This window comes from Pezoporus wallicus, unplaced genomic scaffold (genome assembly GCF_028554395.1).
Source record: "Pezoporus wallicus isolate ANWC-B61680 ecotype Strahan unplaced genomic scaffold, APGP_CSIRO_Pwel_v1 contig_8837, whole genome shotgun sequence".
Classification (NCBI taxonomy): domain Eukaryota; kingdom Metazoa; phylum Chordata; class Aves; order Psittaciformes; family Psittacidae; genus Pezoporus; species Pezoporus wallicus.
Window position 1 is genome coordinate 1,633,672 of NW_026636730.1, and position 25,976 is coordinate 1,659,647.

At 47.5% G+C, this 25,976-nt stretch overlaps 1 protein-coding gene across 8 annotated transcripts in view; it reads left to right on the top strand.

The window, feature by feature from the left end:
* EXOC6B (exocyst complex component 6B) overlaps positions 1-25,976 on the top strand; it is a 293,055-nt gene that overhangs the window by 121,749 nt on the left and 145,330 nt on the right. For 7 of the 8 annotated variants that reach the window (XR_008971199.1, XM_057401258.1, XM_057401260.1 and 4 more), the window contains 2 exons: positions 8,206-8,382; positions 15,120-15,188. Coding sequence is in view for 7 of the 8 variants with exons in the window: in XM_057401258.1 (XP_057257241.1) it covers positions 8,206-8,382; positions 15,120-15,188 (246 nt within the window). In the remaining variant the exon portion in view is untranslated. The remainder of the gene's footprint in view (positions 1-8,205; positions 8,383-15,119; positions 15,189-25,976) is intronic. The other variant, XM_057401263.1, reaches the window with a different exon arrangement.

A 25,976-nucleotide genomic window follows, 5' to 3' on the forward strand; every position in this document is an offset into this window, starting at 1 on the left:
AAGGTCGGAGGTGTACGACAACTACTGGAGAGTTGCCCAAGATGATGTAAGGAGAGGTGAGGGTTGGCATGCTGTCACTTGCTGCTGGAGCTGCCTCCAGGCTTTGATTATCGAGCTTGGCATGTTCCCATGTTAGAGGTGATGGCACTGGGGGTTGGAGACATCTTTGAGTGCTTTCAGATGGAGGAGACCATTTCCTTGGTGCTACGTTGGCTGCTTGCCGCAAGCGCCAGTGCTTTGCTGTGGTCCTCTTTAATGGGAGCACGGAGTAGGGCATAGCATATCCTTAAGTCAAAGCCTGTCCCTTTACTTCTTCCCTCCCTGCTCCATCTGCATTCTCTTCTCTTCTGACGTTGGTCTCTGGGAAAACAAGAGTTTTGTCTGGATTTTTCCTTTTTAATAGTTTCAGTGAATGAAACACCCCTGTTACCTCCATCATGCCCTGATTGTCGGAGAGCGTGTTGAAACAAACCTGCTCAGAAAATAATTACTGTTCCCTGGTGCCGGAGTACTTAAAGCTGAGGCTTGGTCCTGCACGGTTGTGTGCACCTGAGTCATTCTGGGATGGGGAGGGTGAGAGTTGGACCCTGTCATGTGTGACTGGTTTTGGTTGTGATTGCCTCGCTGCTTTCCCTCTCTCTTACTCTGCAGGGTTTGGTTCAGGTGCAGTGAGGCCAACGAAAGGTTAAACCAAAGTGTGGGAGTGCTTTGAGTCATAGAGAATCACAGAATGGTTTGGGTTGGAAGGGACCTTCAAGCTCATCCAGCTCCAGCCCGCTGCCATGGGCAGGGACCCCTTCCACTAGAGCAGCTTGCTCCAAGCCCTGTCCAACCTTGGCTCTTAGGCAAGAGATGCCTCCTTGATGCTGTATGAAAATGCAGCGTTAAACCCCCCTGATATCAGAGGGTGGTTTATAGTATCGCATGTAGCAGGGGAGTTCCTACAAAGGCACTCAGTATTTAAAAAGGAATTGTAAATTGTTGGTTAAAGTTAATCAAAGAATATTCATCCACTTGCTCCACAGTGAGCAAGAGTAACTGATTTATCTCAGCCCAGCTCACGAAGTGCTTGGGACTGATTAAACAAAGACCCAAGCTGTGGAGTTGTCAGGGCCGTGTGGTCTTTAATGTGTTTGCAATACCTCATCCAACAGCCGTCCTCCTCCTGCTTTTAGTCCTCTTATCTAATTTTCGGCTTCTCTACTCCGTGTAAATGTGATAAATAAGCGTTGTAATCGCATAACTGAGCTACTTTTGATGCCTGCCTCCAGATATCTTGTTCTTGAGACCCCACCGCAGTGTAAGTCAACACTTTGCTCCATAAAGGACTTCTTAAAAAATGGCTTTTGGTCTTTTATTGTACAGCTGACCTGGAGGACTTGGTTGCCCAAGTCTTTTTATCAATGCTAATGTGATAAACCTCTTTTTACAGCTCCTAAGAAAGGAGGGTCTTGCTCATTCCTCTCTCCAAGTACTGTGCTGCAGGAGCTTCCCCAAAGAACAGTTGTGGTTTAAATAGGTTTTGTATAAAATGCTGAAGGAACCAAGTTACTCTTGACAATGAACTCTGAGGATATAAATAATGCTGACCTGTGGGTAGGGAAAAGGAGCAGGAGCGTGGAGATGGGGATAAATCACTGGGTGAAAGCAAAAACAAAGGGAGAATGACGTGTTCCCCATCGCACGCTTGATGCCAAAAACCCCTGTTGGAGCCGAATTGATATTTGGGAATATCAGTATCATGGGCTGGATTTTAGCACCGGGTGGGCTGAGGTTGGAAGAGTCGTTTTCAGGGGAGAAGTGGGAGGTGAAAGCAAAGCGTGTGCAGGGTGTTGGGGAGCACGGACTTGTCGAATGCTGCGTTTCTCAACTTCACTTTTTCTAATGACCAGGAGTTAAGCAAAATCACATTTTGGGCCTCGTTTCCTGTGCTGATGGTGAACTTTGTCAGACGAACCTCCGACAAATTGGTTTCTCTGATAACCAGTTAACACCGAGCGAGCAGAGAGGCAGAAACTCTTATCATCTTGACAAGTGACGGGCGCCCTTGCTAAAACTCAAACCAGGAGCTGTGTCAGTGTGTTGAGTTTACACCTTGCAATAATAATCCCTGCTTTTATCTGATCGGAGGGGGATTTTGTAACTTTGGAATGGGTCTTTGGAAGGGAGCCAGCCCCACTGTCGTTTGTTATTAACTCTCTTTTTTTTTTCCCCTTCCCCTGTAGCCAGTCTGCTTTTTCTTGTCATAATGCTACAGGAATATGTATCCCATTGCTAGGGATATTGGGAAACGGTATTTTAAAGGTCTGTGTCTCAGCCCATTAGAAGGGCCTATAAAACAATCGCAGCAGCAAACGTGCAGTTAACTAATCAAAACCACTGAAGCAAACCACAGCACTGCTTCATTCCCTTTAAATCATAAAAACCCCCTCTTCTTTTTGCCTGTGCCTTATCTACTGTCTCATCAGGAAAGAGCTGATGAGATTCCTCTCAAAAGTTAATAGTGTCAGGTCATTGGTGGGTGGAGGTGACGGGAGGTAAGACACGCTCACGCGTTGGCAAACCAAGGCAGAAAACAAGGTGAAGTTATAAAAACCCAATAAAAAGCTATTTGAGTTTTAAAGGAGCTTGTTCCCCGTGTAGGTGGTGTAACAGCTTTCCCTTACGGTGGGCATGGCCTCTGTACGCAGAGCCTGGAGGAGTCCACGACCTGCTCTGCTGCTCTGTGTCATTCCGCAGCTTAGCTATGCAGGTTGGGGTTGAAGGTTTGGGGCCATGTTTGCAAGTCAGGATGCTTTGGGTTTGACAAAAAAATCCAACTACTGCTTGTCGCTGGTGTTTTAAATCAGTGCGTTTCTCATGCAGAGCATTGGGTCTGCGTGCTGGGTCAGCTGGGTTGGCCTGGTTGAGTTTCGATGGTTGGTGAAGGTGGAGTTGCCTCACCAAAGGTTGAAGCAGCCATTTTGAGACTCACAGAATCCCAGCCTGGTTTGTATTGGAAGGGAGCTTAAAGCTCCTCCAGCTCCAACCCCTGCCATGGGCAGGGACCCCTTCCACTAGAGCAGCTTGCTCCAAGCCCCTGTGTCCAACCTGGCCTTGAGCACTGCCAGGGATGGGGCAGCCACAGCTTCTGTGGGCACCCTGCGCCAGCGCCTCAGCACCCTCCCAGGGAAGAGCTTCTGCCTAAGAGCTCATCTCAGTCTCCCCTGGGGCAGGTTAAAGCCATTCCCCTTGGCCTGTCCCTACAGGCCCTTGTCTCAAGCCCCTCTCCAGCTTTCCTGCAGCCCTTTTAGGCACTGAGTGCCTTGAGTCTTCGTATTGAGGACTTGTATTTAGGACTCTTGTAGGGCAGGCTTGAAGGGAAAATCCCCAAAGCCATGTCCTGCAAGGTTGAGTAGTGTACTCGTAATGAAAAGGAAGCAGATGGCTGCGGAGAGAAACCTTGTAATGGAGCTACAAGTGTTTTTCCCCCCTTGTTCCTTTGATTCTCTGTTTCTCAAGGAACAACAGCCAAAAGGATCAGTTCTTCTCGTCGCATTCGGATAACAAAGCCCACTGAGCTTTCCATAGTGGAGATGGTCTCCTAGGCTGCCTGATGGGCAACCTCAGCCCAGTTAAAGCAGCAAACATAGGTCACTGACCTGAACCTGAACTTGAACATGGAAAGCTGCCGTTGCTGCTAAGATCAAGCAGCCTGGAAACAGCGTTGCTGTCGGGGCAGCTGGGATTGCTGCCGTGTCAGAGCACGGTGGGGTGTTCCTGTAGAGCCAGGAGGCTGCCAGGCTGCTCTGCTGCTCACGGGGATGCTGAAAGTAGCTGTGCTGGGAGGGAGTTTCAGCTCCATGAACCGAATGCTTTGTGTGTTATTGCTGAACGTAATGTTAGCTGCGACCAGACGTTCGCTTTCTTACCTTCTGTTTTTTTATCGGTGCATTAAGCCCAGAGCCAAGAGATTGATAGCCTTGTATAATAGGGGCAATTTTACAGAATAAGACCAAAATGCACTTGCTTTCATGTAAACCACACCAAAAGGTAAGGGGATTTTTCTTTATTATGACTTGATTTTTGTCCCTCAAGGCCTTTTTGCCTCCCCTGTAGCCCCAGGTCCCTCCGTTTTCAGAGGGCACGCCGCAGTGTCGCCTGGGCTTTGATGTGGTTTCTAAAGTGTGCCTCTTCATTGGGCTCCCTACAGATGCCTTGATGTGAAACAGAACATTAAAATCCAAATGTGCCTGCTCTGCAGGTCATTTTTCATCCTTTATGGGCGACGTCAACTCCATTGCAGAGCTGTTCTGCTGCACCCCCAGCTCGGGAAGGTGAGGGTAACGACGTGGGGGTAGGAGAGGGGAGTTCCTTGGCGGTTAAGCCCAAGTTTCTCCTTAGTTGCTTCCTTTGGGCCTCTCCCCAGCTCTCTCTTTCTCTCAAGGTGAAACTGAAACCTCGGTGACTTCACCCAAGCCTGCTGAATTTAAAGAAAACTTGATATTTCTCACTTATAGGTCACTTCAGTCCAGATTGTTTCCTGCCAAGAGAGGGGGTAGGGGGAATGCCCTCCTCTAAATGGAAAAGCAATTACTATTTCTTCTGGCGTGTACGTTGTGTCGTTCCAGCGTAACACCTAAGTTATGGGCTCAGCTCCCGACTCCTCGGGCTCCCCGATGGATAGCGATGGGCTGTGCCCATCGTGCAGGAGGTGGGGTTACGTGCTGTGATGTGCGCCAGCCTGCTGGAAGGGAATGAGCATCCACTGGCTTAATCTGAGGCCGTTTGTTGGTCTTGAAGGTAGAAATCCCTGGAAAAGCCCTTCTAGGTTAGAGCTGCTCCCCCTGTCCCTTCCCAAATTCTTAAGGTAAAAATCGCGCTTGGTGGGCTGGAAAGCATTAGTGCCATTGGGAGCATCTCTGTGGCTGCTGCTGGTGGGTCTTTGGGAAATATTTTGGGAATCATTGGGAATTTGTGGACATACTTTTTTCCCTTTTTTCTTTTTCCCAGTAGGGTCTCAGATTTTTAGTTCAGGTCAGAATTCTTCCCTTGATAAACTGTAGTGTATTTGCATTAAAAGTATGAAAATTGGCTATAAACTAGAAGGGAGATTGAGGTGAGCTCTTAGGCAGAAGCTCTTCCCTGGGAGGGTGCTGAGGCGCTGGCCCAGGGTGCCCAGAGAAGCTGTGGCTGCCCCATCCCTGGCAGTGTTCAAGGCCAGGTTGGACACAGGGGCTTGGAGCAAGCTGCTCCAGTGGAAGGGGTCCCTGCCCATGGCAGGGGTTGGAGCTGGAGGAGCTTTAAGGTCCCTTCCAACACAAACCAGGCTGTGACTCTATGAAGATGTAGTGTTGGAATTTGGGTGTTGAGCTCCTTGGCCTAGAGCGATGGCTTTTTCTAGAAGGACAGATTTTCTTGACTTTTGGGTTTTCTCAGTAGCAGTATTTATCAGGTCTTATCAATATTTGATTGGGATTTTATCAATCTTGACATCTGCTCAGTACATATCACCTACGACTGTGCTTCTGTTGTGAGCACAGCTGGAGCTGAAGGAAGACATTAATACCTCTTGTTTGTAAAGGGATGGGGGACCGATGTGATGTGCCTTCTCAGAACATGTCCACCAGCTCCTCTGGGGAGACCAGTTCTGTGTTCAGCCTAAAATGCTGAATATCACATGCTTCAGGCTTCGGCAGTGAAGTTCAGAGCTGGCGGCAGCATCCTTCAGCTTGTCAGGCCAGTTTTTCCCTCTCCCATGACCACTCTTCTCGCTATGGTCTTGCTACACCCTGTTTAATGTTCCGTTTCAAGCACAATGTTTGATCCAAAAGTTTGCATTTTCCCATTCTTTGATTTCTTCCCTTTCTGGAAGAAAAAAGATTACATAAATCTGAGAGGTTTTATTGAGGACACTGGGCTTGCTTTTGGTGTAATTTTCAGTGTTACAACTTCATTACGCTTCAGTTGAGTAACTTATGTCATAAATGGGTGTATCTGAGAGTGGAATCGAGCCTCGAACCTCTTTGTTGTGTGTGCTTCAGAAGGACCAAAGGCTCACCCCCCTTTTTGAAGTCCTAATTCTCTTTCTATGATGTTGCAATGTCTTTCTATAGAGTTGTGCTTCTGAAGTTTGAGATTCCTAATGCAAAAACATCCCACGCCCCCCCCCCCCCCCCCATTTCTTCAAGTATTGACATTGTTAGCGGACCTTATCCTCAGCAGTGCTCACACAGCCCTTTTCCTGGGGCTTTGTTGCAGAAATCCCTCTTGTTGAGACTCATCTCTTAAGAGATCTTGTAAATAAGCTAGCTTGGTAGTCCCCTTCTTCTGCCATTCCTTCCCTTGTAGGAACGCTTGTGGTGAGCATCAAGGATACTACTGCTTTCCAACCACTAGAGGTCAAGATTGTGCTATGGCACCGTGCAGGGCTGCCCCATGTAAGGTTTAGCTCCAGTTCTGGTGCATCCATGTCCAATCTGAGCTAATATATGTGTAATTTTATTATTAATTGCTATGTTCATTAACTAAGATGAGGCTGGTTGAGTGTTTATGGTGTAAAGAGCACTTTGCCTTACGCAAAGGTAGGATTTTACCTGGTTGGGATATCTGTGCTGTGCTTGGCTTTTAATGTTCTTCAGCTCTAGAAACTACACAAGTGATCTGTCTCTGATGGGGTCTTTCTTCCCAAGGAGGGATTCAAAAGGGAGTTGAGCTGAAAGACCCCTGTCAAAATAAAACTTGCTCATAACTTGTTTTTGTGTGATATTCGTGCTTTTAAGTGTTGAAAAGGACTTAGTTTTGAAGGTTTGCACTCCAGATACAGAGCTTTCTGATTTCTGCAGTTCAGGTAGCAAAAGTAATCATTAAGATGATTTATTTTTAGTAGGTTCTGCTCATTTTAATTCTCCATTGTTTTCCTGGCAGGGTTGGTTTCACTGACAACCGTACCTACAGTGCATTTCCAGTGTTCCTTCTTCCTTCTAAAGCCAGGCTGTCACATTAGCGAGGGGCAGGGGATGGTCCTTTTTGCCACCTTGTTTGTCTCCTGTTACAGAGGTGGAATAAAATACCTGGTGCAGGTTTGACTTGGGCTGTAGAAATAGAGTTTATGTTAATAACTAATATATATATATGGATATATATAAAACACATTCCTTTTTTAGAAGAACCCTACCCTGTAAAATAACACTTTCAGAAAGACATCTGGATGAGTTCCAGGCACCTTTCTTCTTATATATAAAAAATATATAGAAAAATACGTGAGGAATCCTATAAACCTGCGTGTATACATCCATATAAATTCAGGTTCACAGCGTGTTTAGTTTCTAGTTACACCAGAGCATGAGCCCACATGTGCAGACCCAGCACAGCCTTTGGCTTGGCCTTTTTCCCCTTGTTTTGGCCACCATCAGGCACTTGTGGCTGCATGGCTCTCTGTGCCGTCCTCCCTCCTTGCCCTTCCCCATCAGTTGGAAGTTATCTTGGTCAACTCTCATGAACAATTGGGGTGAAACCACTTTTTCTATCAAGTATTAGGGTCCGTAACAGTGATAAAGCCAGGCGAGTTTCTGCAGCTGAGCACATGCGTTGACCTCTGCTGCAAATGAACTTCCAAGCCCCAGGAGCAGATATCAAGAGTGACTGGAGGGAGCTCCAGTGATTCCATGGGTTTCCCTCCCTGAATCCCGGCGCTGCTCCTGGCGAGTGAATTTTTGTTCCATACCTTTTACAGCTCATTCTGTACATCAGCAACGTCCAATTAAACTCTCCTGGGGTACCACAAAAATGCTTTCAGGAACCTCTGGGGTCCAGATGTGGAATGTTTTGTGCTGACATGGGTTGAAAAGAGGAACAAATCCAACGGTTAAGTACGTCCTTTAATTTAGCCTGTGACAGTCACCACATGGCCTATGGGCTAATATTTCTGCATCTGTGCTGTAAATAGATCAATATGGCAGTATGATGGGTTTGGCATTTTGATTTGTGAAGAGTCAGAATATTGTTTGTATTGTTGCATAATCCCTGGAATGGTTTTGAAAGGAATCTTCTGCTGCTTTGGAGTATCTGGGTTAGGGAAAACATACCGTTTCGAAGTTGCATTTAGTGTGTGGTTTATTTTGTCTCATTTGTTCTATTTCGTGACTGATTGCATCTTCAGGCTGAAAACCAGTATAAAATAAGGGGATGCCACTATAAAAGGTGAAATCTGCTTCTTTTTTCTAGGCACAGCAGCAACGAAACCTGGACAATATTGTATCACAGCATCCGAGGATAAGTGGGGGGAAGAAGTCCAAGAAAGAAGCCTGCGCAAGCTCAGAACTGGAGGTAAAAAACACTAGCCCCATGTCTGAGCAAGATTCGGGTATCCTGGATGTTGAAGATGAGGATGAGGATGAAGAGGTAACTGTATAACATCAAATCCAGGAGACTGGGCAGTTTGGGGGTGAACGGTAGCGTCTCAAACAGTGTTTGCATCTCGTCTTTCCTGTTGCTATTAAGCATGTCATAAAGATGCAGAACAGCCTGTAGGACGTGGGGTGTGATCCAGTATTGGATTATTTTACCCCATTGTCCCTGTTCTTGTTAGCAAGCTCAGCAGAGGGGTTGAGTGTTGGATAAGAACTGAACAGCCCATGTCTTCTGTCCCCCAGCACAGGGGTTGCTTACTTGGGCAGCAGTTTAGTATCCATCCTTCATTTAGGAAAAGATAAATTCACAGAATCCCAGCCTGGTTTGTGTTGCAAGGGACCTTAAAGCTCCTCCAGCTCCAACCCCTGCCACGGGCAGGGACCCCTTCCACTGGAGCAGCTTGCTCCAAGCCCCTGTGTCCAACCTGGCCTTGAACACTGCCAGGGATGGGGCAGCCACAGCTTCTCTGGGCACCCTGTGCCAGCGCCTCAGCACCCTCCCAGGGAAGAGCTTCTGCCTAAGAGCTCATCTCAGTCTCCCCTGGGGCAGGTTCAAGCCATTCCCCTTGGCCTGTCCCTACATCCCTTGTCCCAAGCCCCTCTCCAGCTTTCCTGCAGCCCCTTTAGGCACTGGAGCTGCTCTCAGGTCTCCCCTTGAGGAGCCTTCTCTTGTCCAGGCTGCCCCAGCCCAGCTCTCTCAGCCTGGCTCCAGAGCAGAGCTGCTCCAGCCCTCACAGCATCTCCATGGCCTCCTCTGGACTTGCCTCACATGTCAAGAGACTGGTATTTTTAGCTACCCTGGTAACTGAGTTAGGTGATATTTGTTGCCTTGAACTTGCCAGCCCATAACCAGCCAGGCAAGTAGATAAAAACCAAGTTTCTGACATTTAAAATAGTGCAGGTTGCTCAGGTGGCTCTGTGCTCATGTCCTGCCTTCTCCCCTGCCATTCACTTCTCTCCTCTTCATCTCTCTTTTGCTTCTACAGCAGCATGAGGGGATCACTGATTCCTTCACCAGGACCAAGCTGCAGGGTGCAACCCCAAAGCCCATGCACTGCACTGAAGCATCTGTGTGGGCTGTTTATTCCTGCAGCAGAATGGAAGTAGAGACAAGTTATAAAGAAAAATGAATGGAAAGAGCACTTTTTTTTGTAAAAAGACATTGATTTGAATAGATTAATTTTGATATTTTCCTGTTAAAAACTAAAAATATGGTTCTTGGGGGATTGGAACTAAATGATCTTAAGGTCCTTTCCAACCCTAACAATTCTATGATTCTATGATTCTTAAGTAGTTCTTGTTCTTTCTTGCTTCCAGAATCTCTCCCTTGCTGTGGAGTGGATTCTGGCAAAACTGTGTGGTGGTGTGAAATGAAACCACACTTGTTGGGTAGGCAAAATTTTGAGTAGAATTAGGAATTAGAATGGAGTTTCAATTAGAAGTGAAAGGTGTGAGGAAAAGTTGAAGGAGATATTAAGGACGGAAGAACTTGAAGACATTTAGAATAGAACAGTTGGGAGTTGTGTTCATCGCAGTGGTGTAACTCATCTCCATGCAGGTGAAATCCCACCTTGTGCTGTGTTTAAAGCCAGGCTGGTAGTAAATGGATGGACTTCCCGTAGGGATCGGGTTGTCGCAGAGGCTGTGGTGGGGCTGGAGGGACTGATGGGGCCGGGGTGGTGGCTGCTGTCCGTGGTGATGAAACCGAGCTCAGAGGGGGCAGCACCGCAGGAGCCCCCAGCTGCCTGGCCTGTCTGTGTGGAGCCTCATTGCCAGTTCCTCTGCTTCTTCTTCCCCTATTGGCTTAGGCAGGGAAGGACAGGGTTTGGGTTCCTAGAAAGCCTGGGCTGCACCAAGAGAAGTGTGACCAGCAGATCAAAATAGGTGATTCTACCCCTCTGCTCTCGAGACCCTGCTTGCAGTACTGTGTGCGGTTCCTTCCCCTGGAGCAGCTTGCTCCAAGCCCGTGTCCAACCTGGCCTTGAACACTGCCAGGGATGGGGCAGCCACAGCTTCTCTGGGCACCCTGTGCCAGCGCCTCAGCACCCTCGCAGGGTGGTGAACTTCTCATAAGAACTTCTGCCTAAGATCTAATCTAAATAGAAGGAAGAGGTGTCCCACTGTAGAACGAAGTCTGTAGACAAGTAAAGAGATGATCGTGAAGCATCTTGAGATTGTAGTGGTAGCTTTTGCTCTTGACCGGTCACAGCCGATAAAGCCAACCAGAAACTGCAGGTTTCTGTTTGGAAGACAACCAATGAAGACTCGTTGAATATGGAAATGGAAGAAGGAAAGGTACCTTGCACCAAATCCTGCTCGGAATTGAAAACGGGATGTTCCTAGGTATTTCTCATTAAGTTTAGGTAGGAGAGCTGCTGATCCTGGTGCACAGGCTGGAAAAAAACAGAGTAATACATATTTTTTCCTCTAGGAAATATCTGGGGCCCTTCAGCAGGCTGTGTTGTCCTCTACCTATGCTGGATGAACTGTTCTGGAGATCCTATGCTTTCTCACCACATGGAGCAATCCCTTCCTCACTGCAGCAAAATTAATGGGATAAGCTTTGAAAGGGAAGAAAGAACATACTGTTCTTTGCTCATCCTGTTGCATGTAGCTCATTCCCTTGGAGTAGCACGAGAGAGAGCTCTGCCAGCTGCATTCAAGGGTACAAATATGGGATGTGGTTCTCCGCTCCATTAGCATTCTCCAGTTTGGAGACATTATGGTCCAGACTTAAGTGTAGATGCCTCACTGAGGTGGAAGCTCCCATTGTAATCAGAGTGAGGGAGTGGGCACAGCTGTAACTGGGCTGGGAAAAGGCTCAAATTCAGTTTTCATGAATGTCAAGCTGCAGAAGGAGAATTTGCATTTCACAGTGAGTAGCTCCACAGTCTGCTCAATTTGTGCCAGCTGTTCCCTTTGTAGTAAAAAGCATCCAGCAAACTACAAAGCTCATGCAGCTTCTTCTCATTTTCAGTGACTTTTCTCTTGGATCTGGTGGAATACAGCAGGACAAATATGCCTGCGTCGTGCCTCATTTCTTCTTGTCCCCAAAAAAGGCTGCTCAGGTGGCTGTGAAGTGGTTGGGCTGAATTGGACTCCCTGGTGCTCCTCTGTGAGAGTGGGAAAGTTCTCAGGAAGGACATTGCACTTTGGAGTAATGGCTGTTGAATTGTCTTTGAAGAACAAATCAAGGACTTCCAGATGGTTTTCTATCTGGAGAAGGAGTTTGGCACTCAGGAAGGACTTCAGCAGGTGTGAGGTGTAGCCATAATTCATCATGCTTCTGGCTGTCGGAATAAGTTGTGCTTCTCCAAGTGAGTGTAACAGATTTCTTACAAAGGTTTGGGAGCTGGAGCAGGCACCCCAGAGTGCTCTTCTGGCTTTCCCTGGTAAGTGACTCTGTTAGATGCTGTCAACCTCCACCTTTCTGCTTGCTTCCCACCACTATTACACAAGAAGCATCTTGGACCCGGAGAAAAACCTCTCCATTTCCAGACAAAGCTGTCTGCCTGTTGTCTGTAACGGGAGCCAGAGTGAGATCAGTGAGTCTACAGGACCATGTGGCCACTCCCAGTGTTAGTCTTGTGAGCATCTTCATCACCATACAAATACATCCATTTTATTACCCCTTAGGTTAAGCCATTGGGCATGCTGGGGCAGTCGAAGGATGATCACACAAGACATAGGAGATTGACAGCACAGTTTGTTCTGTACCTCTGTTCAGCATGAGAAGTATCCAAGATGGGATTTGCTGAATCATAGAATAGTTTGGGTTGGAAGAGACCTTAAAGCTCATCCAGTTCCAGCCTGCTGCCAGGGGCTGGGGCAACTTCCACTAGGCCAGGTTTGGCTTGTTCAGCCTGGAGAAGAGGAGGCTCCAGGGAGACCTCAGAGCAGCTCCAGTGCCTAAAGGGGCTGCAGGAAAGCTGGAGAGGGGCTTGGGACAAGGGCCTGTAGGGCCAGGCCAAGGGGAATGGCTTGAACCTGCCCGAGGGGAGACTGAGATGAGCTCTTAGGCAGAAGCTCTTCCCTGGGAGGGTGCTGAGGCGCTGGCACAGGGTGCCCAGAGAAGCTGTGGCTGCCCCATCCCTGGCAGTGTTCAAGGCCAGGTTGGACACAGGGGCTTGGAGCAAGTGGAAAGGGTCCCTGCCCGTGGCAGGGGTTGGAGCTGGAGGAGCTTTAAGGTCTTTTCCAACCCAAAACATTCTATGAATCTATGATTAGTCCTTTTGTAGGGCTGTGGCTTTATTTGGAATAGATGGTCGGTTCTTTTCCTTAGTATATATTATAGGTTTATGCCCTGCATAAAATCCTAGCACAGGTTTTGGGTGCATGTCTTTCTGTTTGCAAAAGCTTTCTTATGGCCCAGCACTCCACGTCTGATAGTGTTCTGCTGAGATTGGCAATTCTAAAGCTGTTAATGTCTCGGAGACGTTAACTGCAGAATAGTCCAGCCTGTTTCTTTGTGAGTGTGTGTGTGGGCTTAAAAGTTTTCGGAGAAGATCAGAGACTGTGAAAATGTTGCAGTCTGCTTTGAAAGAATTTCTCTGGGGGAGTAAAGTCTGGTCTTGGCAATATCCTGATTTCACAAATCTTTATCAGAAATATTTCTCTATGGGCCCTGTTCAGCCAGTGCCCCAAATCCAAGAGGAGCAAAACCGTTTGATCCTGAATTCAAATTCATAGGAAAACATCATCTGCTTTGATCATGCTCTGAAGGGATGACAGATCTCTCCTCCCTTTGAAAAACATAGGGTGGATTCGGGTCCATCCCGTCCAGCTTCCCCACGCTGAAGGTGGTTGCTGGAGGATGCCTGGGTCGAGCGAGCACTGATACTTCCCCGTCTGCTTTAGTGATCTCCAGCAGTTTTGCAATCAGGAATTCCTGAGCTGGAGAGAAATTGTACTTAATGCTAGAGGAATACAGCAAGGCAGAATCATGAACTAGCTGATACCTGGATTTGGGAGCTATTTAGGGAGCGTTAGAAGGCCTTAGAGACTGCAAATGGAAAATAAATGGCCAGGAAGGCGTGATAAAATTGGCATTAACCCAATAAAACTGCTGCCTAGTGTTTGCAAGTGTCAAATACGGTCTTGTAGAAGGTAAAGCAAGAAATGTTAGTGAGGGCGGTGAGCTGTGTTTCCCAGATGCTTGCTTTTGGTTCATAGCCTCATAGGATAGTTTGGGTTGGAAGGGAGTTTTCAAAGCTCATCTTATCCAGCTCCTTTGCAATGAGCAGGGACATCTTCAGTTAGATTGGGTTGCCCAGGTCCACATCCAGCTGTGTAACCCTTCTGTTGGTGAACAGTAGGTTCAGTGTGAAGAGGGGCACCAGGCAATGCCAGCCCTGTCCCTCTCTTGGAAACCTTCCTCCTTCCTGGTGAGCCAGCCTTGCCATCTACCAGAGCTCTCAGTTCATGGAGCTCCAAGAGATGGGCATCCCCCTGTGTCAGTGATCGAGAGCTCCTTGCGAGGGATGGAAGGAAATCCAGTGAGATGGATGAGCTGTGCCCAGAGAACATTCTTTGCTGCCTTGTTCCCAATGAGCTGGCTGCTTCCTAGCATCCTAGAGTAGATTCCCGTCCCTGCACCACCAGGTTGGGGGGCTTGAAGAGATGCGATGTGGGACGGGATGCTCTGTCTGTCTCCATGGCTTCCTTCATCATTTCAGCTCTAACCAAGAACCTCTGTAGTGCTGAGGACTGGGTTTCTTTGCATGGAGGAGGTTCTTTAACAACTCTGGTTCCGCATTATACAAGAGGCTATTCAACAAAATCCCCTGTATTCCCTTTCCAGCCCATAACTTCTGTACTCCCCTGCTTGAAGCCGTTGTTTTAGATGAGGACCACTCGCCCCAGGCGCTTTGGGCAGTGTTAGTTTAGGATTGCATCAAACTAGAAACTTCTCTCTCCTTCATCCTACCTCCTTTTTAGAAGAAATGCCTCTTAAGCATAATTAAAAATGTATAAAATAAACATGTTTCCTCGGCCTGTCCATTGGTCCCTTTCATCTTTCTCCCCTTTTTTCCACCACATGTCAACAGAACACTCCCCTCCACTTTGGATTTTGGGGGAGAAGGATAGTTGCCTTAGCTTTATGCCTTGGCCAACAAGCTTAATACTGTGTTGGCTTGAATATATCCAAAGGACACAAGCTTCTTGTATGCAAATTTCTTCTCTGATCTTTCCTCTCTTCCTCCCTCCCTCCATCCCACCCTTCAGAAATGCGCTTCCTTCTCCCTGTGCGAGGCTCCCTGTGTTGTTGAAAGGTGGTGGAGTCTGTGTGGCGCCTGAGTTTTTTAAGAACAAAATAAGAAATAGAAATGGGGCTTTCAAAGATATCAAAGTAGAAATCTGGAGAATAAGAGCTTGGCTTTTTCTGTTTTTCCCCTTTGGTTCAGAAGAACCAGGACAGTTTGTGCCAGGATGCTGGCATTTGTATTTAAACCTATGGTCAAAGTTAAATCTCTGCTGAGCTGGCTAACAGAGGGCTAAACACAATATTATCTGGGATTTTCCTACTTTGAGAATCTTCAAGAAAATTAAATATATTCAAAAACAGATAGATATAAATAGTCAATCTGCTTGTTACATACCTGAAATTTTATGTCCCTCTGAACCTGCATTGAAGTTGCACTTATCTGTAGGTGATATGTTAGAGTTCTGCATTAGAACTTCTCTAGATGCGTTCTGCATGTTTCACACTGATCTCCTGCTCTCTTTTAGGTACCTGGAGCCCAGGACCTGGTGGACTTCTCCCCGGTGTACCGATGTCTGCACATATACTCTGTCCTGGTAAGTAACTGCTGCCCGTGACACTGGGGCTGACACTGGGCTGTGGTTTAAGGATAATGTTGGGGTGCTGCCTATTTCATCAATGCTGCTGCAAGGAGGTGGTTACAAAGCGTTTATCAGTGTTTCACCTAGTTAGGAGGTGCATTAGCTGAAGTAGGAAAGAGGCCAGTGATGGATGGATTTGGGTAAAACCCACACAGTTCCTTCATGCAGGCCACAGAGAAATGAAGGGATATTTTCTCCAACTGTTGAAGACCCTGGGTTGTAATATTCACTGTGTAATACTCACAGAGGAAGGGACCTTAAAGCTCCTCCAGCTCCAACCCCTGCCACGGGCAGGGACCCCTTCCACTAGAGCAGCTTGCTCCAAGCCCCTGTGTCCAACCTGGCCTTGAACACTGCCAGGGATGGGGCAGCCACAGCTTCTCTGGGCACCCTGTGCCAGCGCCTCAGCACCCTCCCAGGGAAGAGCTTCTGCCTAAGAGCTCATCTCAGTCTCCCCTCGGGCAGGTTCAAGCCATTCCCCTTGGCCTGTCCCTACATCCCTTGTCCCAAGCCCCTCTCCAGCTTTCCTGCAGCCCCTTCAGGCACTGGAGCTGCTCTCGGGTCTCCCCTTGAGGAGCCTTCTCTTGTCCAGGCTGCCCCAGCCCAGCTCTCTCAGCCTGGCTCCAGAGCAGAGCTGCTCCAGCCCTCGCAGCATCTCCATGGCCTTGCTCCAACAGCTTCATGTCCTTCTTAATTCAGGGAATACGTATTTCTTAGTCATACAGTTTTACTCCAAGAACTCTTCTTCAGGCACAGTAGCTTCAGTGCAAATGGAGGAGTTGCAGGGGGCTGATTGGTGTTAATGTTTTATTTGCTGTGCTCAGGAGAACTTCTCTCTCTTCAAACAGTGTCAGGAGCAGTTTTGCTGCTGTCCCACCAAACCCACCGTTTTCTGCATCACTCCCAGTTTCCCTAACAGGCTTTGTGCGCACTGAAGAACATGGCTAAAAGTGAAGCTGTTCTGTGGTGGTGGTTGGTTATTGGCTAAACAGTGTTACTTTGAGCAGTGTCATGGTCTTGAGAGCTTTTCAGGTGAGCTCCCATTAGGCTGCTCCATGAGGTATGTTTCTCCTAGGTTATGAGTACATAAGGCATTGCTTTTCTTATGTATAACAAGGGCAGTTAAGATACCCCTTGTGTCCTACCCTTCAACTTCTAATTTCTGGGATGCCTCCAGACATCATATGAGCCTTGCATCTGCAGACCCAGTGAACCTATGATGTTTGCACCCGTTCTTTAACATCCTTTGGAGGGAAGTAGCTTTCGGGGGGCTCTTCTCCTGCGGTTGAGCAATCTGAAGTGCAGGCAGCAGATGAAAGGAGCACTCTGTTCACAGCTTTCCTCCCTTTCCACGGCGGAGCCAGGCTTGAGAGGGAATTGTTTTCAGTGCACTTCTAAAGCCAGTTTCTAGCAATACACACAAATGAGCTTGCAAAAGGAAAAGAATTGTCATGAAAAGCATTTATGTAAAATCTTTCTTTTTTGTGCCCTCATCTGTTAATAATTAGGCAATTTGGCTACCCTGCCATGATATTTTATTGGCATGACAAAGTTAACCTACCCAAAATGTGTTACTGTGTTTATGTTGGATAAAAACCTCCTCCTCAGGCCCAGCACTGGGAGCCCAGTTCAGGGAGTTGCTAATTGAAGATTACAACTGGTCTGAAATGCATTCTGGATTTCCAAGTGTCACTTTATTTGGAGGAACTTCAGTGAAGAAGATGGATAACGAAAACAGGATTAGGAATCCTGTTTGTGTGGCTTATGTGCATTTGTTTAATGCACTGGTGTTTGTTTAATTGTGTATTCATGCATAAAGCTGTTGCAAAAAGAATGAAGGGCTTTTGCTGGTGGGTATCACAGTTCTGCCTGTTTGAAATGGTCTCATTTCTTCACTGGGACCTTGTTGTTGTCTGGTTGCTTTACTTTTTAATCTCAAGTAGCACTTGGTATTAGGGAAATGCTACTGCTACTAGACAGATTTAATGGCCAGTGTTCTGTGATGGATCTCGGTTGGGATTGTCTTCTGCTAGAGGTGGGAATAGTGCAATGGGCTTGGTGATGCTCAGGCTAAACCTCGCGCAGGGGTTTCATGCCGGTGGGTTAGCATCCTCTGTCCCCATCCTGAGCTGAGATCATTCAGTCCTTGTCCCCTTACTCCTCTATTTCAGCCCAAAGCCCTTGTAATGAGTTAAAACAGACAGCAGAGCTCTAAAGAAGGTGTTTTGGTGAGAAAAGAGCAAGAGAGAAAGGTAACTATCCGTTGTAAAGGCTCCTGAAAAGAAAACTGCCCTTTTGCTGACCTGTGATTGAATCCTGCTCTGGCTTTCTAGGCCCAACTTGAGTTGAACAATGTCAAGAGATCCAGCGAGCGTCGAAGGAAACGGCCACATCAGTGTCAGACGGAAGGATCATAATGTAATAGTTCCCCAAAACTCCTAATATTTGTCATTGACAATAGCGTTATCTGAACGCTTGGCCTGCAGTTAAAAAGGCCCACGTTGAATAAACATTGAGATATTTATTATTGGGAGTGAAATCGACCTTCCAGTCACCTCGGTTTTATGGCCGCGCTGCTTAGAAATTCCCAAAGGATTATTTGAAAAATCCTACTCCTATCTGCCAGCCTTATCAGCAGGGCAGGAGTTCACATATTGTAACGGGAGGTCAGGCTGCGGTCATGGTCTTAGAGAGGGGGCCAGGCACCTGTAAATCCTTCCTTCGGCAACCAAGGCGAAGTACAATATCAAGCAGGCAAGGAGGCTTTTCCAGGAAATGCTGAACTTTCTCAGGAAGGGCAGAGGAGGGGGAAAGAAAGTGAAGGAAGGTCGAGCGGGGGTTAATTGAGCGTTGGACCTTGGCGCGGTGGCGGCTCCGGGGAGGACAGGCTCTGGTGGGATGCTTTATGGGACTATTCATCCGCGGGTCCTTTTCTTGTGAGAAACGGGCCGGGCGACGGAGCCTTGAGGAAGAAATGGGCGTAGGGGAGGCTTTGAGTGTGTGCAGATCGCAAACAGAACAGCACAAGAGTGTGTTTGTGTGTTGTGCTTGCAGTTGTAGGCGCACCGAACCCTGCCGTGCGCTCTTGCTCTTTGCTCTCATGACTGGGTTTTTTTCCCCAAGTGATGCCTTTACCCTGCCTGTGTGCACCAGGTACACTCTGAATTGTGTGGACAAAGGCTTTCAGATGACAGGCTGGGTTTCTAGTGGGTGCTGATTGGTAACCACTGCACAACCTTAGTGTCTTGATGGAATCCCTGTAATATTAGACACTCGTGTGCTGTCCGTTTCCTAGGAAAATCATAAATCAGACTAGCTGGAATCATGGATTGTGGTGGTTCTTCAGGTGACAGGAGCATCATACAGAAGAGTTAAGGCAGGGGGAGCCGGGACACATGAGTCTTGGGGCCTGTATCCTTGGTCAGTTGGCCAAAGTCTGTCTAGTTTTAGCTGATCGTAGACTAGACCCAGCTCAGTTTCTGCTCATCAGCAGTGTGCTATTTAAGGACATTCACCTGCAGCGTGGTTAGGCTGTTGGTATCAGGTATTATCTTTTCTTTAATAGAGCAGTTTGTTGAAGATGGTAATGTTATTATTATATAAAGAAGAAACAGGAATATTTCAGTGAAGTGATTCTGCCATTGACGTTTTTATCTTTTATGTTGTCTTTGACCCAAGTCTGTGTAATGCTTGAGCTGCTTTGATCGATCTCCAAAATAAATTAGGAAAGGTGAGGTTTGGGCCAGCTGGTTTATCTGCTGGAGCATCTGAACAGCTGTTGGGTGCCTTGTATTTCAAGGCCAAGACATGGAATTGCTTTGCTTTACATAACACAAAATGAAAAGCCGTTTTTTTGTTTCATGTTTCCCGTAAGCCGTAGCAAAGCAGAAAGCAAAGAGTGAACCAAGAGGAGAAAGGAATTTAAAGTAAATAAATGGGCCAAAAAAAAGCAGTGGTTTGCACACAGGGTGCTCCCAAGAAGTTGTCTCAAAGGCAGCTGATGGTGATTTAAGTCACTTTAAGCTCCTGCTCCAGCCAGTGCTGTTGCCTGTTAGGGTTTGCCTTTGCTAGGTGGGTTTCTTTAGCTTTATGCTAATTGCTTACCAATTACTTTGAGGTTCTTAACATGTTCGTGAAGACACTGGTATTGACACTCCCAGCTCTTTGATCCGAGCTACAAAGGGGTCATTTTAGGGTAAAGAACAAGTGTCCAAAAAAAGAAGAGAACAAGAGAACAGATTCTGGTGTAAATACAGGCTCAAAACTGCGGCTGCCTCCGAGCTGATGAAGGATTTCTGGAGAATCCCAGGGCTGGATAATTTAGATAAATAGCAGTTGACAGGTATTTACTATAAATTTGTCGTATCTCGCCACTGACGTTTTTATCTGCTGTAGTGCTTCTACCCCGAGCCTCTCTGACCCGAACGCTGCTTTGATGCGTAAAATACATTAGGAAAGGTAAAAAAATATAACAAAACAACCCCCACTTTACTAAAAATAATCGATAAAATGTCTTTAAATTGCTATATTAAAATGCAGGTGTTGTGTATGGACTGTATCCACTTGGTATGTTTTTGCTTGCCTGTTTTAGTGAAGAATATAATGTTTTATCAAGGCCAGGCTGGACACAGGGGCTTGGAGCAAGCTGCTCTAATGGAAGGTGTCCCTGCCCGTGGCAGGGGTTGGAGCTGGATGGGCTTTAAGGTCCCTTCCAACCTGAAGCATTCTATGAGTCTGTATCTCTTAGCTGTGTGGAGCCAGCACGGGTTTGGGAGGAGAAACAAGGGTTTATTTTTGCTTCCCATTGAAATGGCTACGTTCTGGTGGAGGGGGATTCATCAGCTCAGGGACTCAAGGTGAACTCGGGGGCTGAGGAAGGGAAACACCACTTTTGTATCTCCAACGCCGAGCAGATTTCATTTGAAGTGGGAGATGCCGCAAATCCGGCGGCGGATCATGGGTCTCCTCCCAACCCTCGACTTAAATCATGTTTTCTTTTATGAACTCCTCTTAGAAGTGTGCTAGTGATTGTGCTGCTGCATTCATCCTCCTTTTTCTGCCTGCATTCATCCTCCCTTTTCTGCCTTTGTGGGCTAATGCATTGGCAGGGCTGCTTGCTCATCTGCTTGCCCACGGTGGCGGTGCCGCAGCCGGTTGGTCCTGCCCCATCCCCACCTCTCCGGGGGGGACGCTTCAGCATCCCCACCAAAATATTTGTTCTTTGGTAACTGGGGCAAAACCATTGAAGTTCTTCTTTTAAGGGATGAGAAAGCCTCTTATAGGAACCACAATTCAAATAATAAGAGCTACCCAACCCTGTCTTTCATATGAAAACGTCTCTTTTTTTTCTCTCTTTGTAACGCTGGTTGTTTCTTTTATTTGATACTGCAACACAAACCCTGCCATGGAAAGTCTGTGGTTTACTTCTGTTTTGGAGATCGGGGTTGTAACGTTTTCCCTCGGTGTCCTTGGGAACTTTAAAACCCTTTTCTTTAGAGGGGGGTGTGTTTGTGTGGGGGGGAAGCAGTGGAAAAAACCTCCCTTCTCGAAGCCTCTGGTAACTCCTTGTTCATCTCAGACACTTTGCAGATTGTCCCATCGTTGTGTCCTGGCATATCTCACTGTCTGCTGACTTGGCTGACCCAGTGGTGCCTGGTGGAGTTAGATAGCTATAAACACAGCACTGAGATCATAGGGAAAGGCTGAGGGTGAGACACTTTGTGCACTGGATTGATAAGGACACAGGAAAAGCCATTAGAGTGAACTGGTGTCAGTGACCTGTGATAACCATTCTGTACTACGTGCTAATGGACCCTGGGTAGTGTGTCTGTCTGTAGTGGCAATAGATTTAACTTTTGTAATTGTCATATTGCTCTTTTAACCCTGTGACCTTATTACCCATGAGAAAACCACTTGGCTTTGATCAAAGAAGCAGCAAAGAAATCAGTGTTCATTCTAAGCTGGCTAGATATGATCACAGGCAGCCTTGATTCTTAAAATATTCAGCTTGGAAAACAGACATGTTAGGGAGGAGGGGGGGGGGAATAAAGGGAGGTTTACTACAATAGCCCGGATGCAGACTTCTTGTCACCTGAGGTTAGGAACAGCAGCCGTGCTTTCCCAGGGCTTTGCGAAGCTCTGCCCGGTCACTTACCCACTGAAAATGTACTGATGTTTCACACCGAGCCCTGATTTCATGGAATCACAGAATGGTTTGGGTTAAAGGGAGCTTAAAGCTCCTCCAGCTCCAAACCCTGCCACGGGCAGGGACCCCTTCCACTAGAGCAGCTTGCTCCAAGCCCCTGTGTCCAACCTGGCCTTGAACACTGCCAGGGATGGGGCAGCCACAGCTTCTCTGGGCACCCTGTGCCAGCGCCTCAGCACCCTCACAGGGAACAGCTTCTGCCTAATGTTTTTCCTAATGATTTTCCTAATAATTTCTTCTGCTCAAACACCTGAAATAAATAAATGGTGAACATTTGCCCATGCGGCATCTTCATTCTTCCAACTCTCTGTGCTCAATCCCATCCCACTCCCAGTGGTTAACTCTGTTAATCCTGACCATGCTATGCTGCATCTGTCAGTATTCCATCAAATCATTCAGGATGGATACGACCTTTGGAGGTCTCTGGTCCAACCTCCTGCTGAAAGTTGGGGCAGCCCTGACGTCAAACCAGGTTGCTCAGCCTTTATCCAGTCTGGTCCTGAAAACCTCCAAGTACTAAGACTGCAAAACCTCTCAGGACAACTTGTTCTGCTCCGTGCCCTCCTTGTAGGTGTTGAAGGTGGTTGTTAGGTCCCCCTGAAGCAGGCTCTCCTCCGGGCTCCATCAGCCTCCAGCTGTGGGGCCCAACCATCTTGGTGGCCTCCATTGAACTTGCTCTGGTTTATCAGTGTTTTTCCTGGATTTGGGAGGCCCAAAACTGGATGCAGGGTGTGAATGTAGTCTTCAGGAGTGCTGTGTAGAAGGGGAAAATCACTTCCCTCCATCTACTGGCTTTGCTCCTGTTCATACAGCCCAGGAGGCTGTTGGCTGCCTCTGCTGCCAGGGCAGGCGGCTGGCCCGTGTTCAGCTTGCTGTCTGCCAAGGCTCTTGGTCCTTCTCCATAGAGCTGCTCCCCAGACAGTCAGTCCCCAGTCTGTGTTGTTGCAAGAGGTTCTTCCTTCCCAGGTGCAGGACTTGGCATTCTCCTTATGTACTTTCATCAGGTTCCTCTCAGCCTGTTCCTCCGGCATGCTGGGACCCCCTGCGTGGTGGCCCTGCTCTTGACTGTGTTGACTTTTCCCCCTTGTTTAGTGTCGCTGCAAAGCACTTCAGAAGATGCTCTGTTGCCTCCTCTAAGTCACCGATGCAGATGTTAAGCAGGACAGGTCCCAGAACAGACCCTGTTACGGTTCCCCACTAGTCACCAGGTAGTGTACAACTGATTAATCCAGACCCTTTCGACCTGATCACCCTATTTAACCATCTGGCTGGTCACTCATCCAGACTGAGACACCTGAATGCAGGAATCTTGTGGAAAAGCACGGCAAAAGCCTGCCTATGGTCTGTGGCACCCACTGCTTTCCCTTCATCCACAAATCCTGTCGTGCTCTCAAGCAATTGGATCATTGCCATAACTTCTCCTTTTTAAATCCATGCTGATTGTCCCAGTCCCCTTCTCCTTCACATTCCTGTGTCCCAGGAGGACTCAGCTCATCACTTCCCCAGGGACCGAGGGGAGGTTGAGCGTGCTGTAGTTCCTCAGATCATCTTTTCAGCCTTTATTGCAACATTTGCCTTCTTATACTGCCTTTTTTAATGGCATTTTAACTACTCCAGGGCCTTTGCTTTCAAGATGAGCGCTGATTTTGTTGTGAGATGCTCATCATGCGTGGTGCAGAATACAGGTCAGCTGCAGGACCCTAAACGCCAGCACCACTGTTTGTATTGTCGAAGTGTGGGAAGGCTCTTCCTCAGATCTGCTCTTTCCGGGCATTGGGGCTCAGGAGGGTCCCAGGAGTGTTTGGAAAATGCCTCAGCTACCCCAGAGAGCTTTGTGGTGGTGTCCAGAAGTGGCGGTATCTCAGAAATAACAAGTGATAGGGGCGGAAGTGCACTGATTTGCAAAGAATTTCCCTGAAGATCATTGAGTTTTGTACCATAAAACTCAGGTTAACAGAAAGGGAGGTCTCTGACATTCCCACTCTTTTCTCATCCTCAGGATAATTTAGACTGGAGGAAACTCATGGAGGACTTTGACCTAACCCTCCACTTGGGGCTGAAATTGAAGTTCTATCAGGAGTCTCAGAACCATATTCAGCTGAGTTTTGACAATCCCCAAGGATGGAGAGTGAGCTGCCTTTCTGAGTCCCTTCTCCAGTGTTTGACCACCCTTATTCTGTTATTTCCCCCTGTTTAAATGAATTTGAATTCACCTTTTTGCATTTGGTCTCTTCCCTCTCCTTTTGCTGTGCATCTCCAAGGGGAGCCTGGCTCCATCTACACTGTAACCCTGTATTAGATGTGCTTCCTCACTCTTCTTCCTCACCTTTCCCCATGTATTGTGTGATGCAGCTCTCTCATTTACTTTGGTGGCCACTCCTGGCTTGGCTTCAGTGTGTTGTACACCAGTAACTCTTTTGCCTAACACTTTTAAAGCCTTTTTTTGTAGCAGTTGCATCACTGGATCACTGGGCTGATGCTGATATTTAGTATTTAGGTTATACCAGATTGAATAGGGCTTGGAGCAACCTGCTCTAGTGGAAGGTGTCCCTGCCTGTGGCAGGGGGTTGGATAAGCTTTAAGGTCCCTTTAAATCCAAACCATTCTGTGGTTCTGTGATTTAGGGCTTATTTCTGCTCCTAGAACTAAATAAATGGCACTCTCGGTGCCAGTTCATAGTGACAGGTGAAAGAGTGCAAGAAAACCCTAGACCCAAATTTGGCTCTGGTGAATTTATTCCATTTTTCTTGGCTATCCCCAAGCTTGGAGTGAGAGCAGAGTCCAAGGGACCCCTCTCAGAAGTGAAGAGTCTTGCATTTGAGAAGTCTTGCCTCGGTGGCATTGCCTCCAGGCTCCATGTGTGGAAATCACTGGAAATCAGAAGCGTTAGGATACTCATGGATGCAAAGGGGTGAGAATATTCTGTCCCTGTCTCACCTTGTGCTGTTGAGTATTTGAGTCCCTTCAGACTGGACCTCAACAGGGTATAAATAAGATGCGGACTCTCTAAGACTGCTAAGAAAGAGGCATTAGGAAGATCCCTCTGCACGAGGTCTGTTGAGCTCTGCGTGTTAGTCGAGCTCCGTATTCTATGCATAAATTAACCCCGGGGGAATTATCATGTGCTGACCAGAAACTTCATCTTTTATTTGCTTGTTATTTAAAGAGGAGAGCGTGTTTGCTGGGGGAGGGAGGAGGGGGCTGTAAAATAATAACCCCCATGTTTTATGCCTCTTGGAAAATGGCTTGGTGCACAGCTGCTGTTGCTGTTTTCCTGCTCTGGATGTTGTTTCTCATCTTAAAGGTCTGTAGGCACTGGATCTGGGAAATGATTGCCATCCTGTTTTCAATAAACCCCCCGTTTTTTATGAAGGGTCTCGGGCCGGCTGGACATTAATCCTCAACCTGTTTACAAATGCTTGCGCAGGAAAGGGTGAGCGATGTTCAGGACGTTGCTTGTGACGCAGATAACCCCCTGTTTCAGTCCTTTGTTCAGGAAAAGGGGGAAACAAGGCAGCTGGTGGACAATGACCAAGCGCTGCCTTCGCATTCCAGGAGCGCGGTGTGGGAAGATGAGGAGCTCCATGCAAAAAAAGTGGCTTCAGCTCCGAGATGAGCAGGCAGCAGAGGTTGTGTTTTGGGAAGGGTGATGGCAAAGCTCCGATTCAGGGGGGTTGCTAACTGCTGTGTACAAAAGCAGGGATATGGGTGACATGTTCACAAGGTGAGTGTTGTCCTCAGGGAGGTTTTCCATTGCTCTGCTCACCTGAGTCGCTCGGAATGAGAGGCTTGGCTTCCGAATCCCACTCCGGGATCCCCTTCAACGAGAGGTTTGGCTTCTGAAAGGTGCCTCATCTCTTTTAGAATTTAAAGCTTGTACTTTGAGATCCTGGTGACTGATCATAGAATCGTAGAATAGTTATCTTCTAGTTTCTTCACTTTGTGGAGACTTAATCGTTAATCATAGAACCATAGAACAGTTAGGGTTGGAAAGGACCTTAAGATCATCCAGTTCCAGCCCTGTTGCCATGGGCAGGGACACCTCACACTAAACCATAGCACCCAAATATCACCTACTCACAGACACTGAAGAACACACAAGAGCTGCTATGAGAGCAGGGACTTGCCTCTTGCCTTTAAATCTTCTCTCCTGGCTTTAGAACCTCCAGCTTGTCTTGCTTTGGCTGTGGGTGTTGTCCTTGGAATCCTTCAGGGTAAAAAACTTGATAGGAATAGCACAGTCTAAAAAGTTGGTCCTGTTCCTTCTTGTATGAAATATCAGCTACAGGACATGCATGCTATATAGCAAACTCTTTGTTGCAGTAATAGCTTGGATATAGAATCATAGAATGATTTGGGTTGGAAGGGAGCTTAAAGCTCCTCCAGCTCCAACCCCTGCCACAGGCAGGGACCCCTTCCACTAGAGCAGCTTGCTCCAAGCCCCTGTGTCCAACCTGGCCTTGAACACTGCCAGGGATGGGGCAGCCACAGCTTCTCTGGGCACCCTCTGCCAGCGCCTCAGCACCCTCTCACAGTGA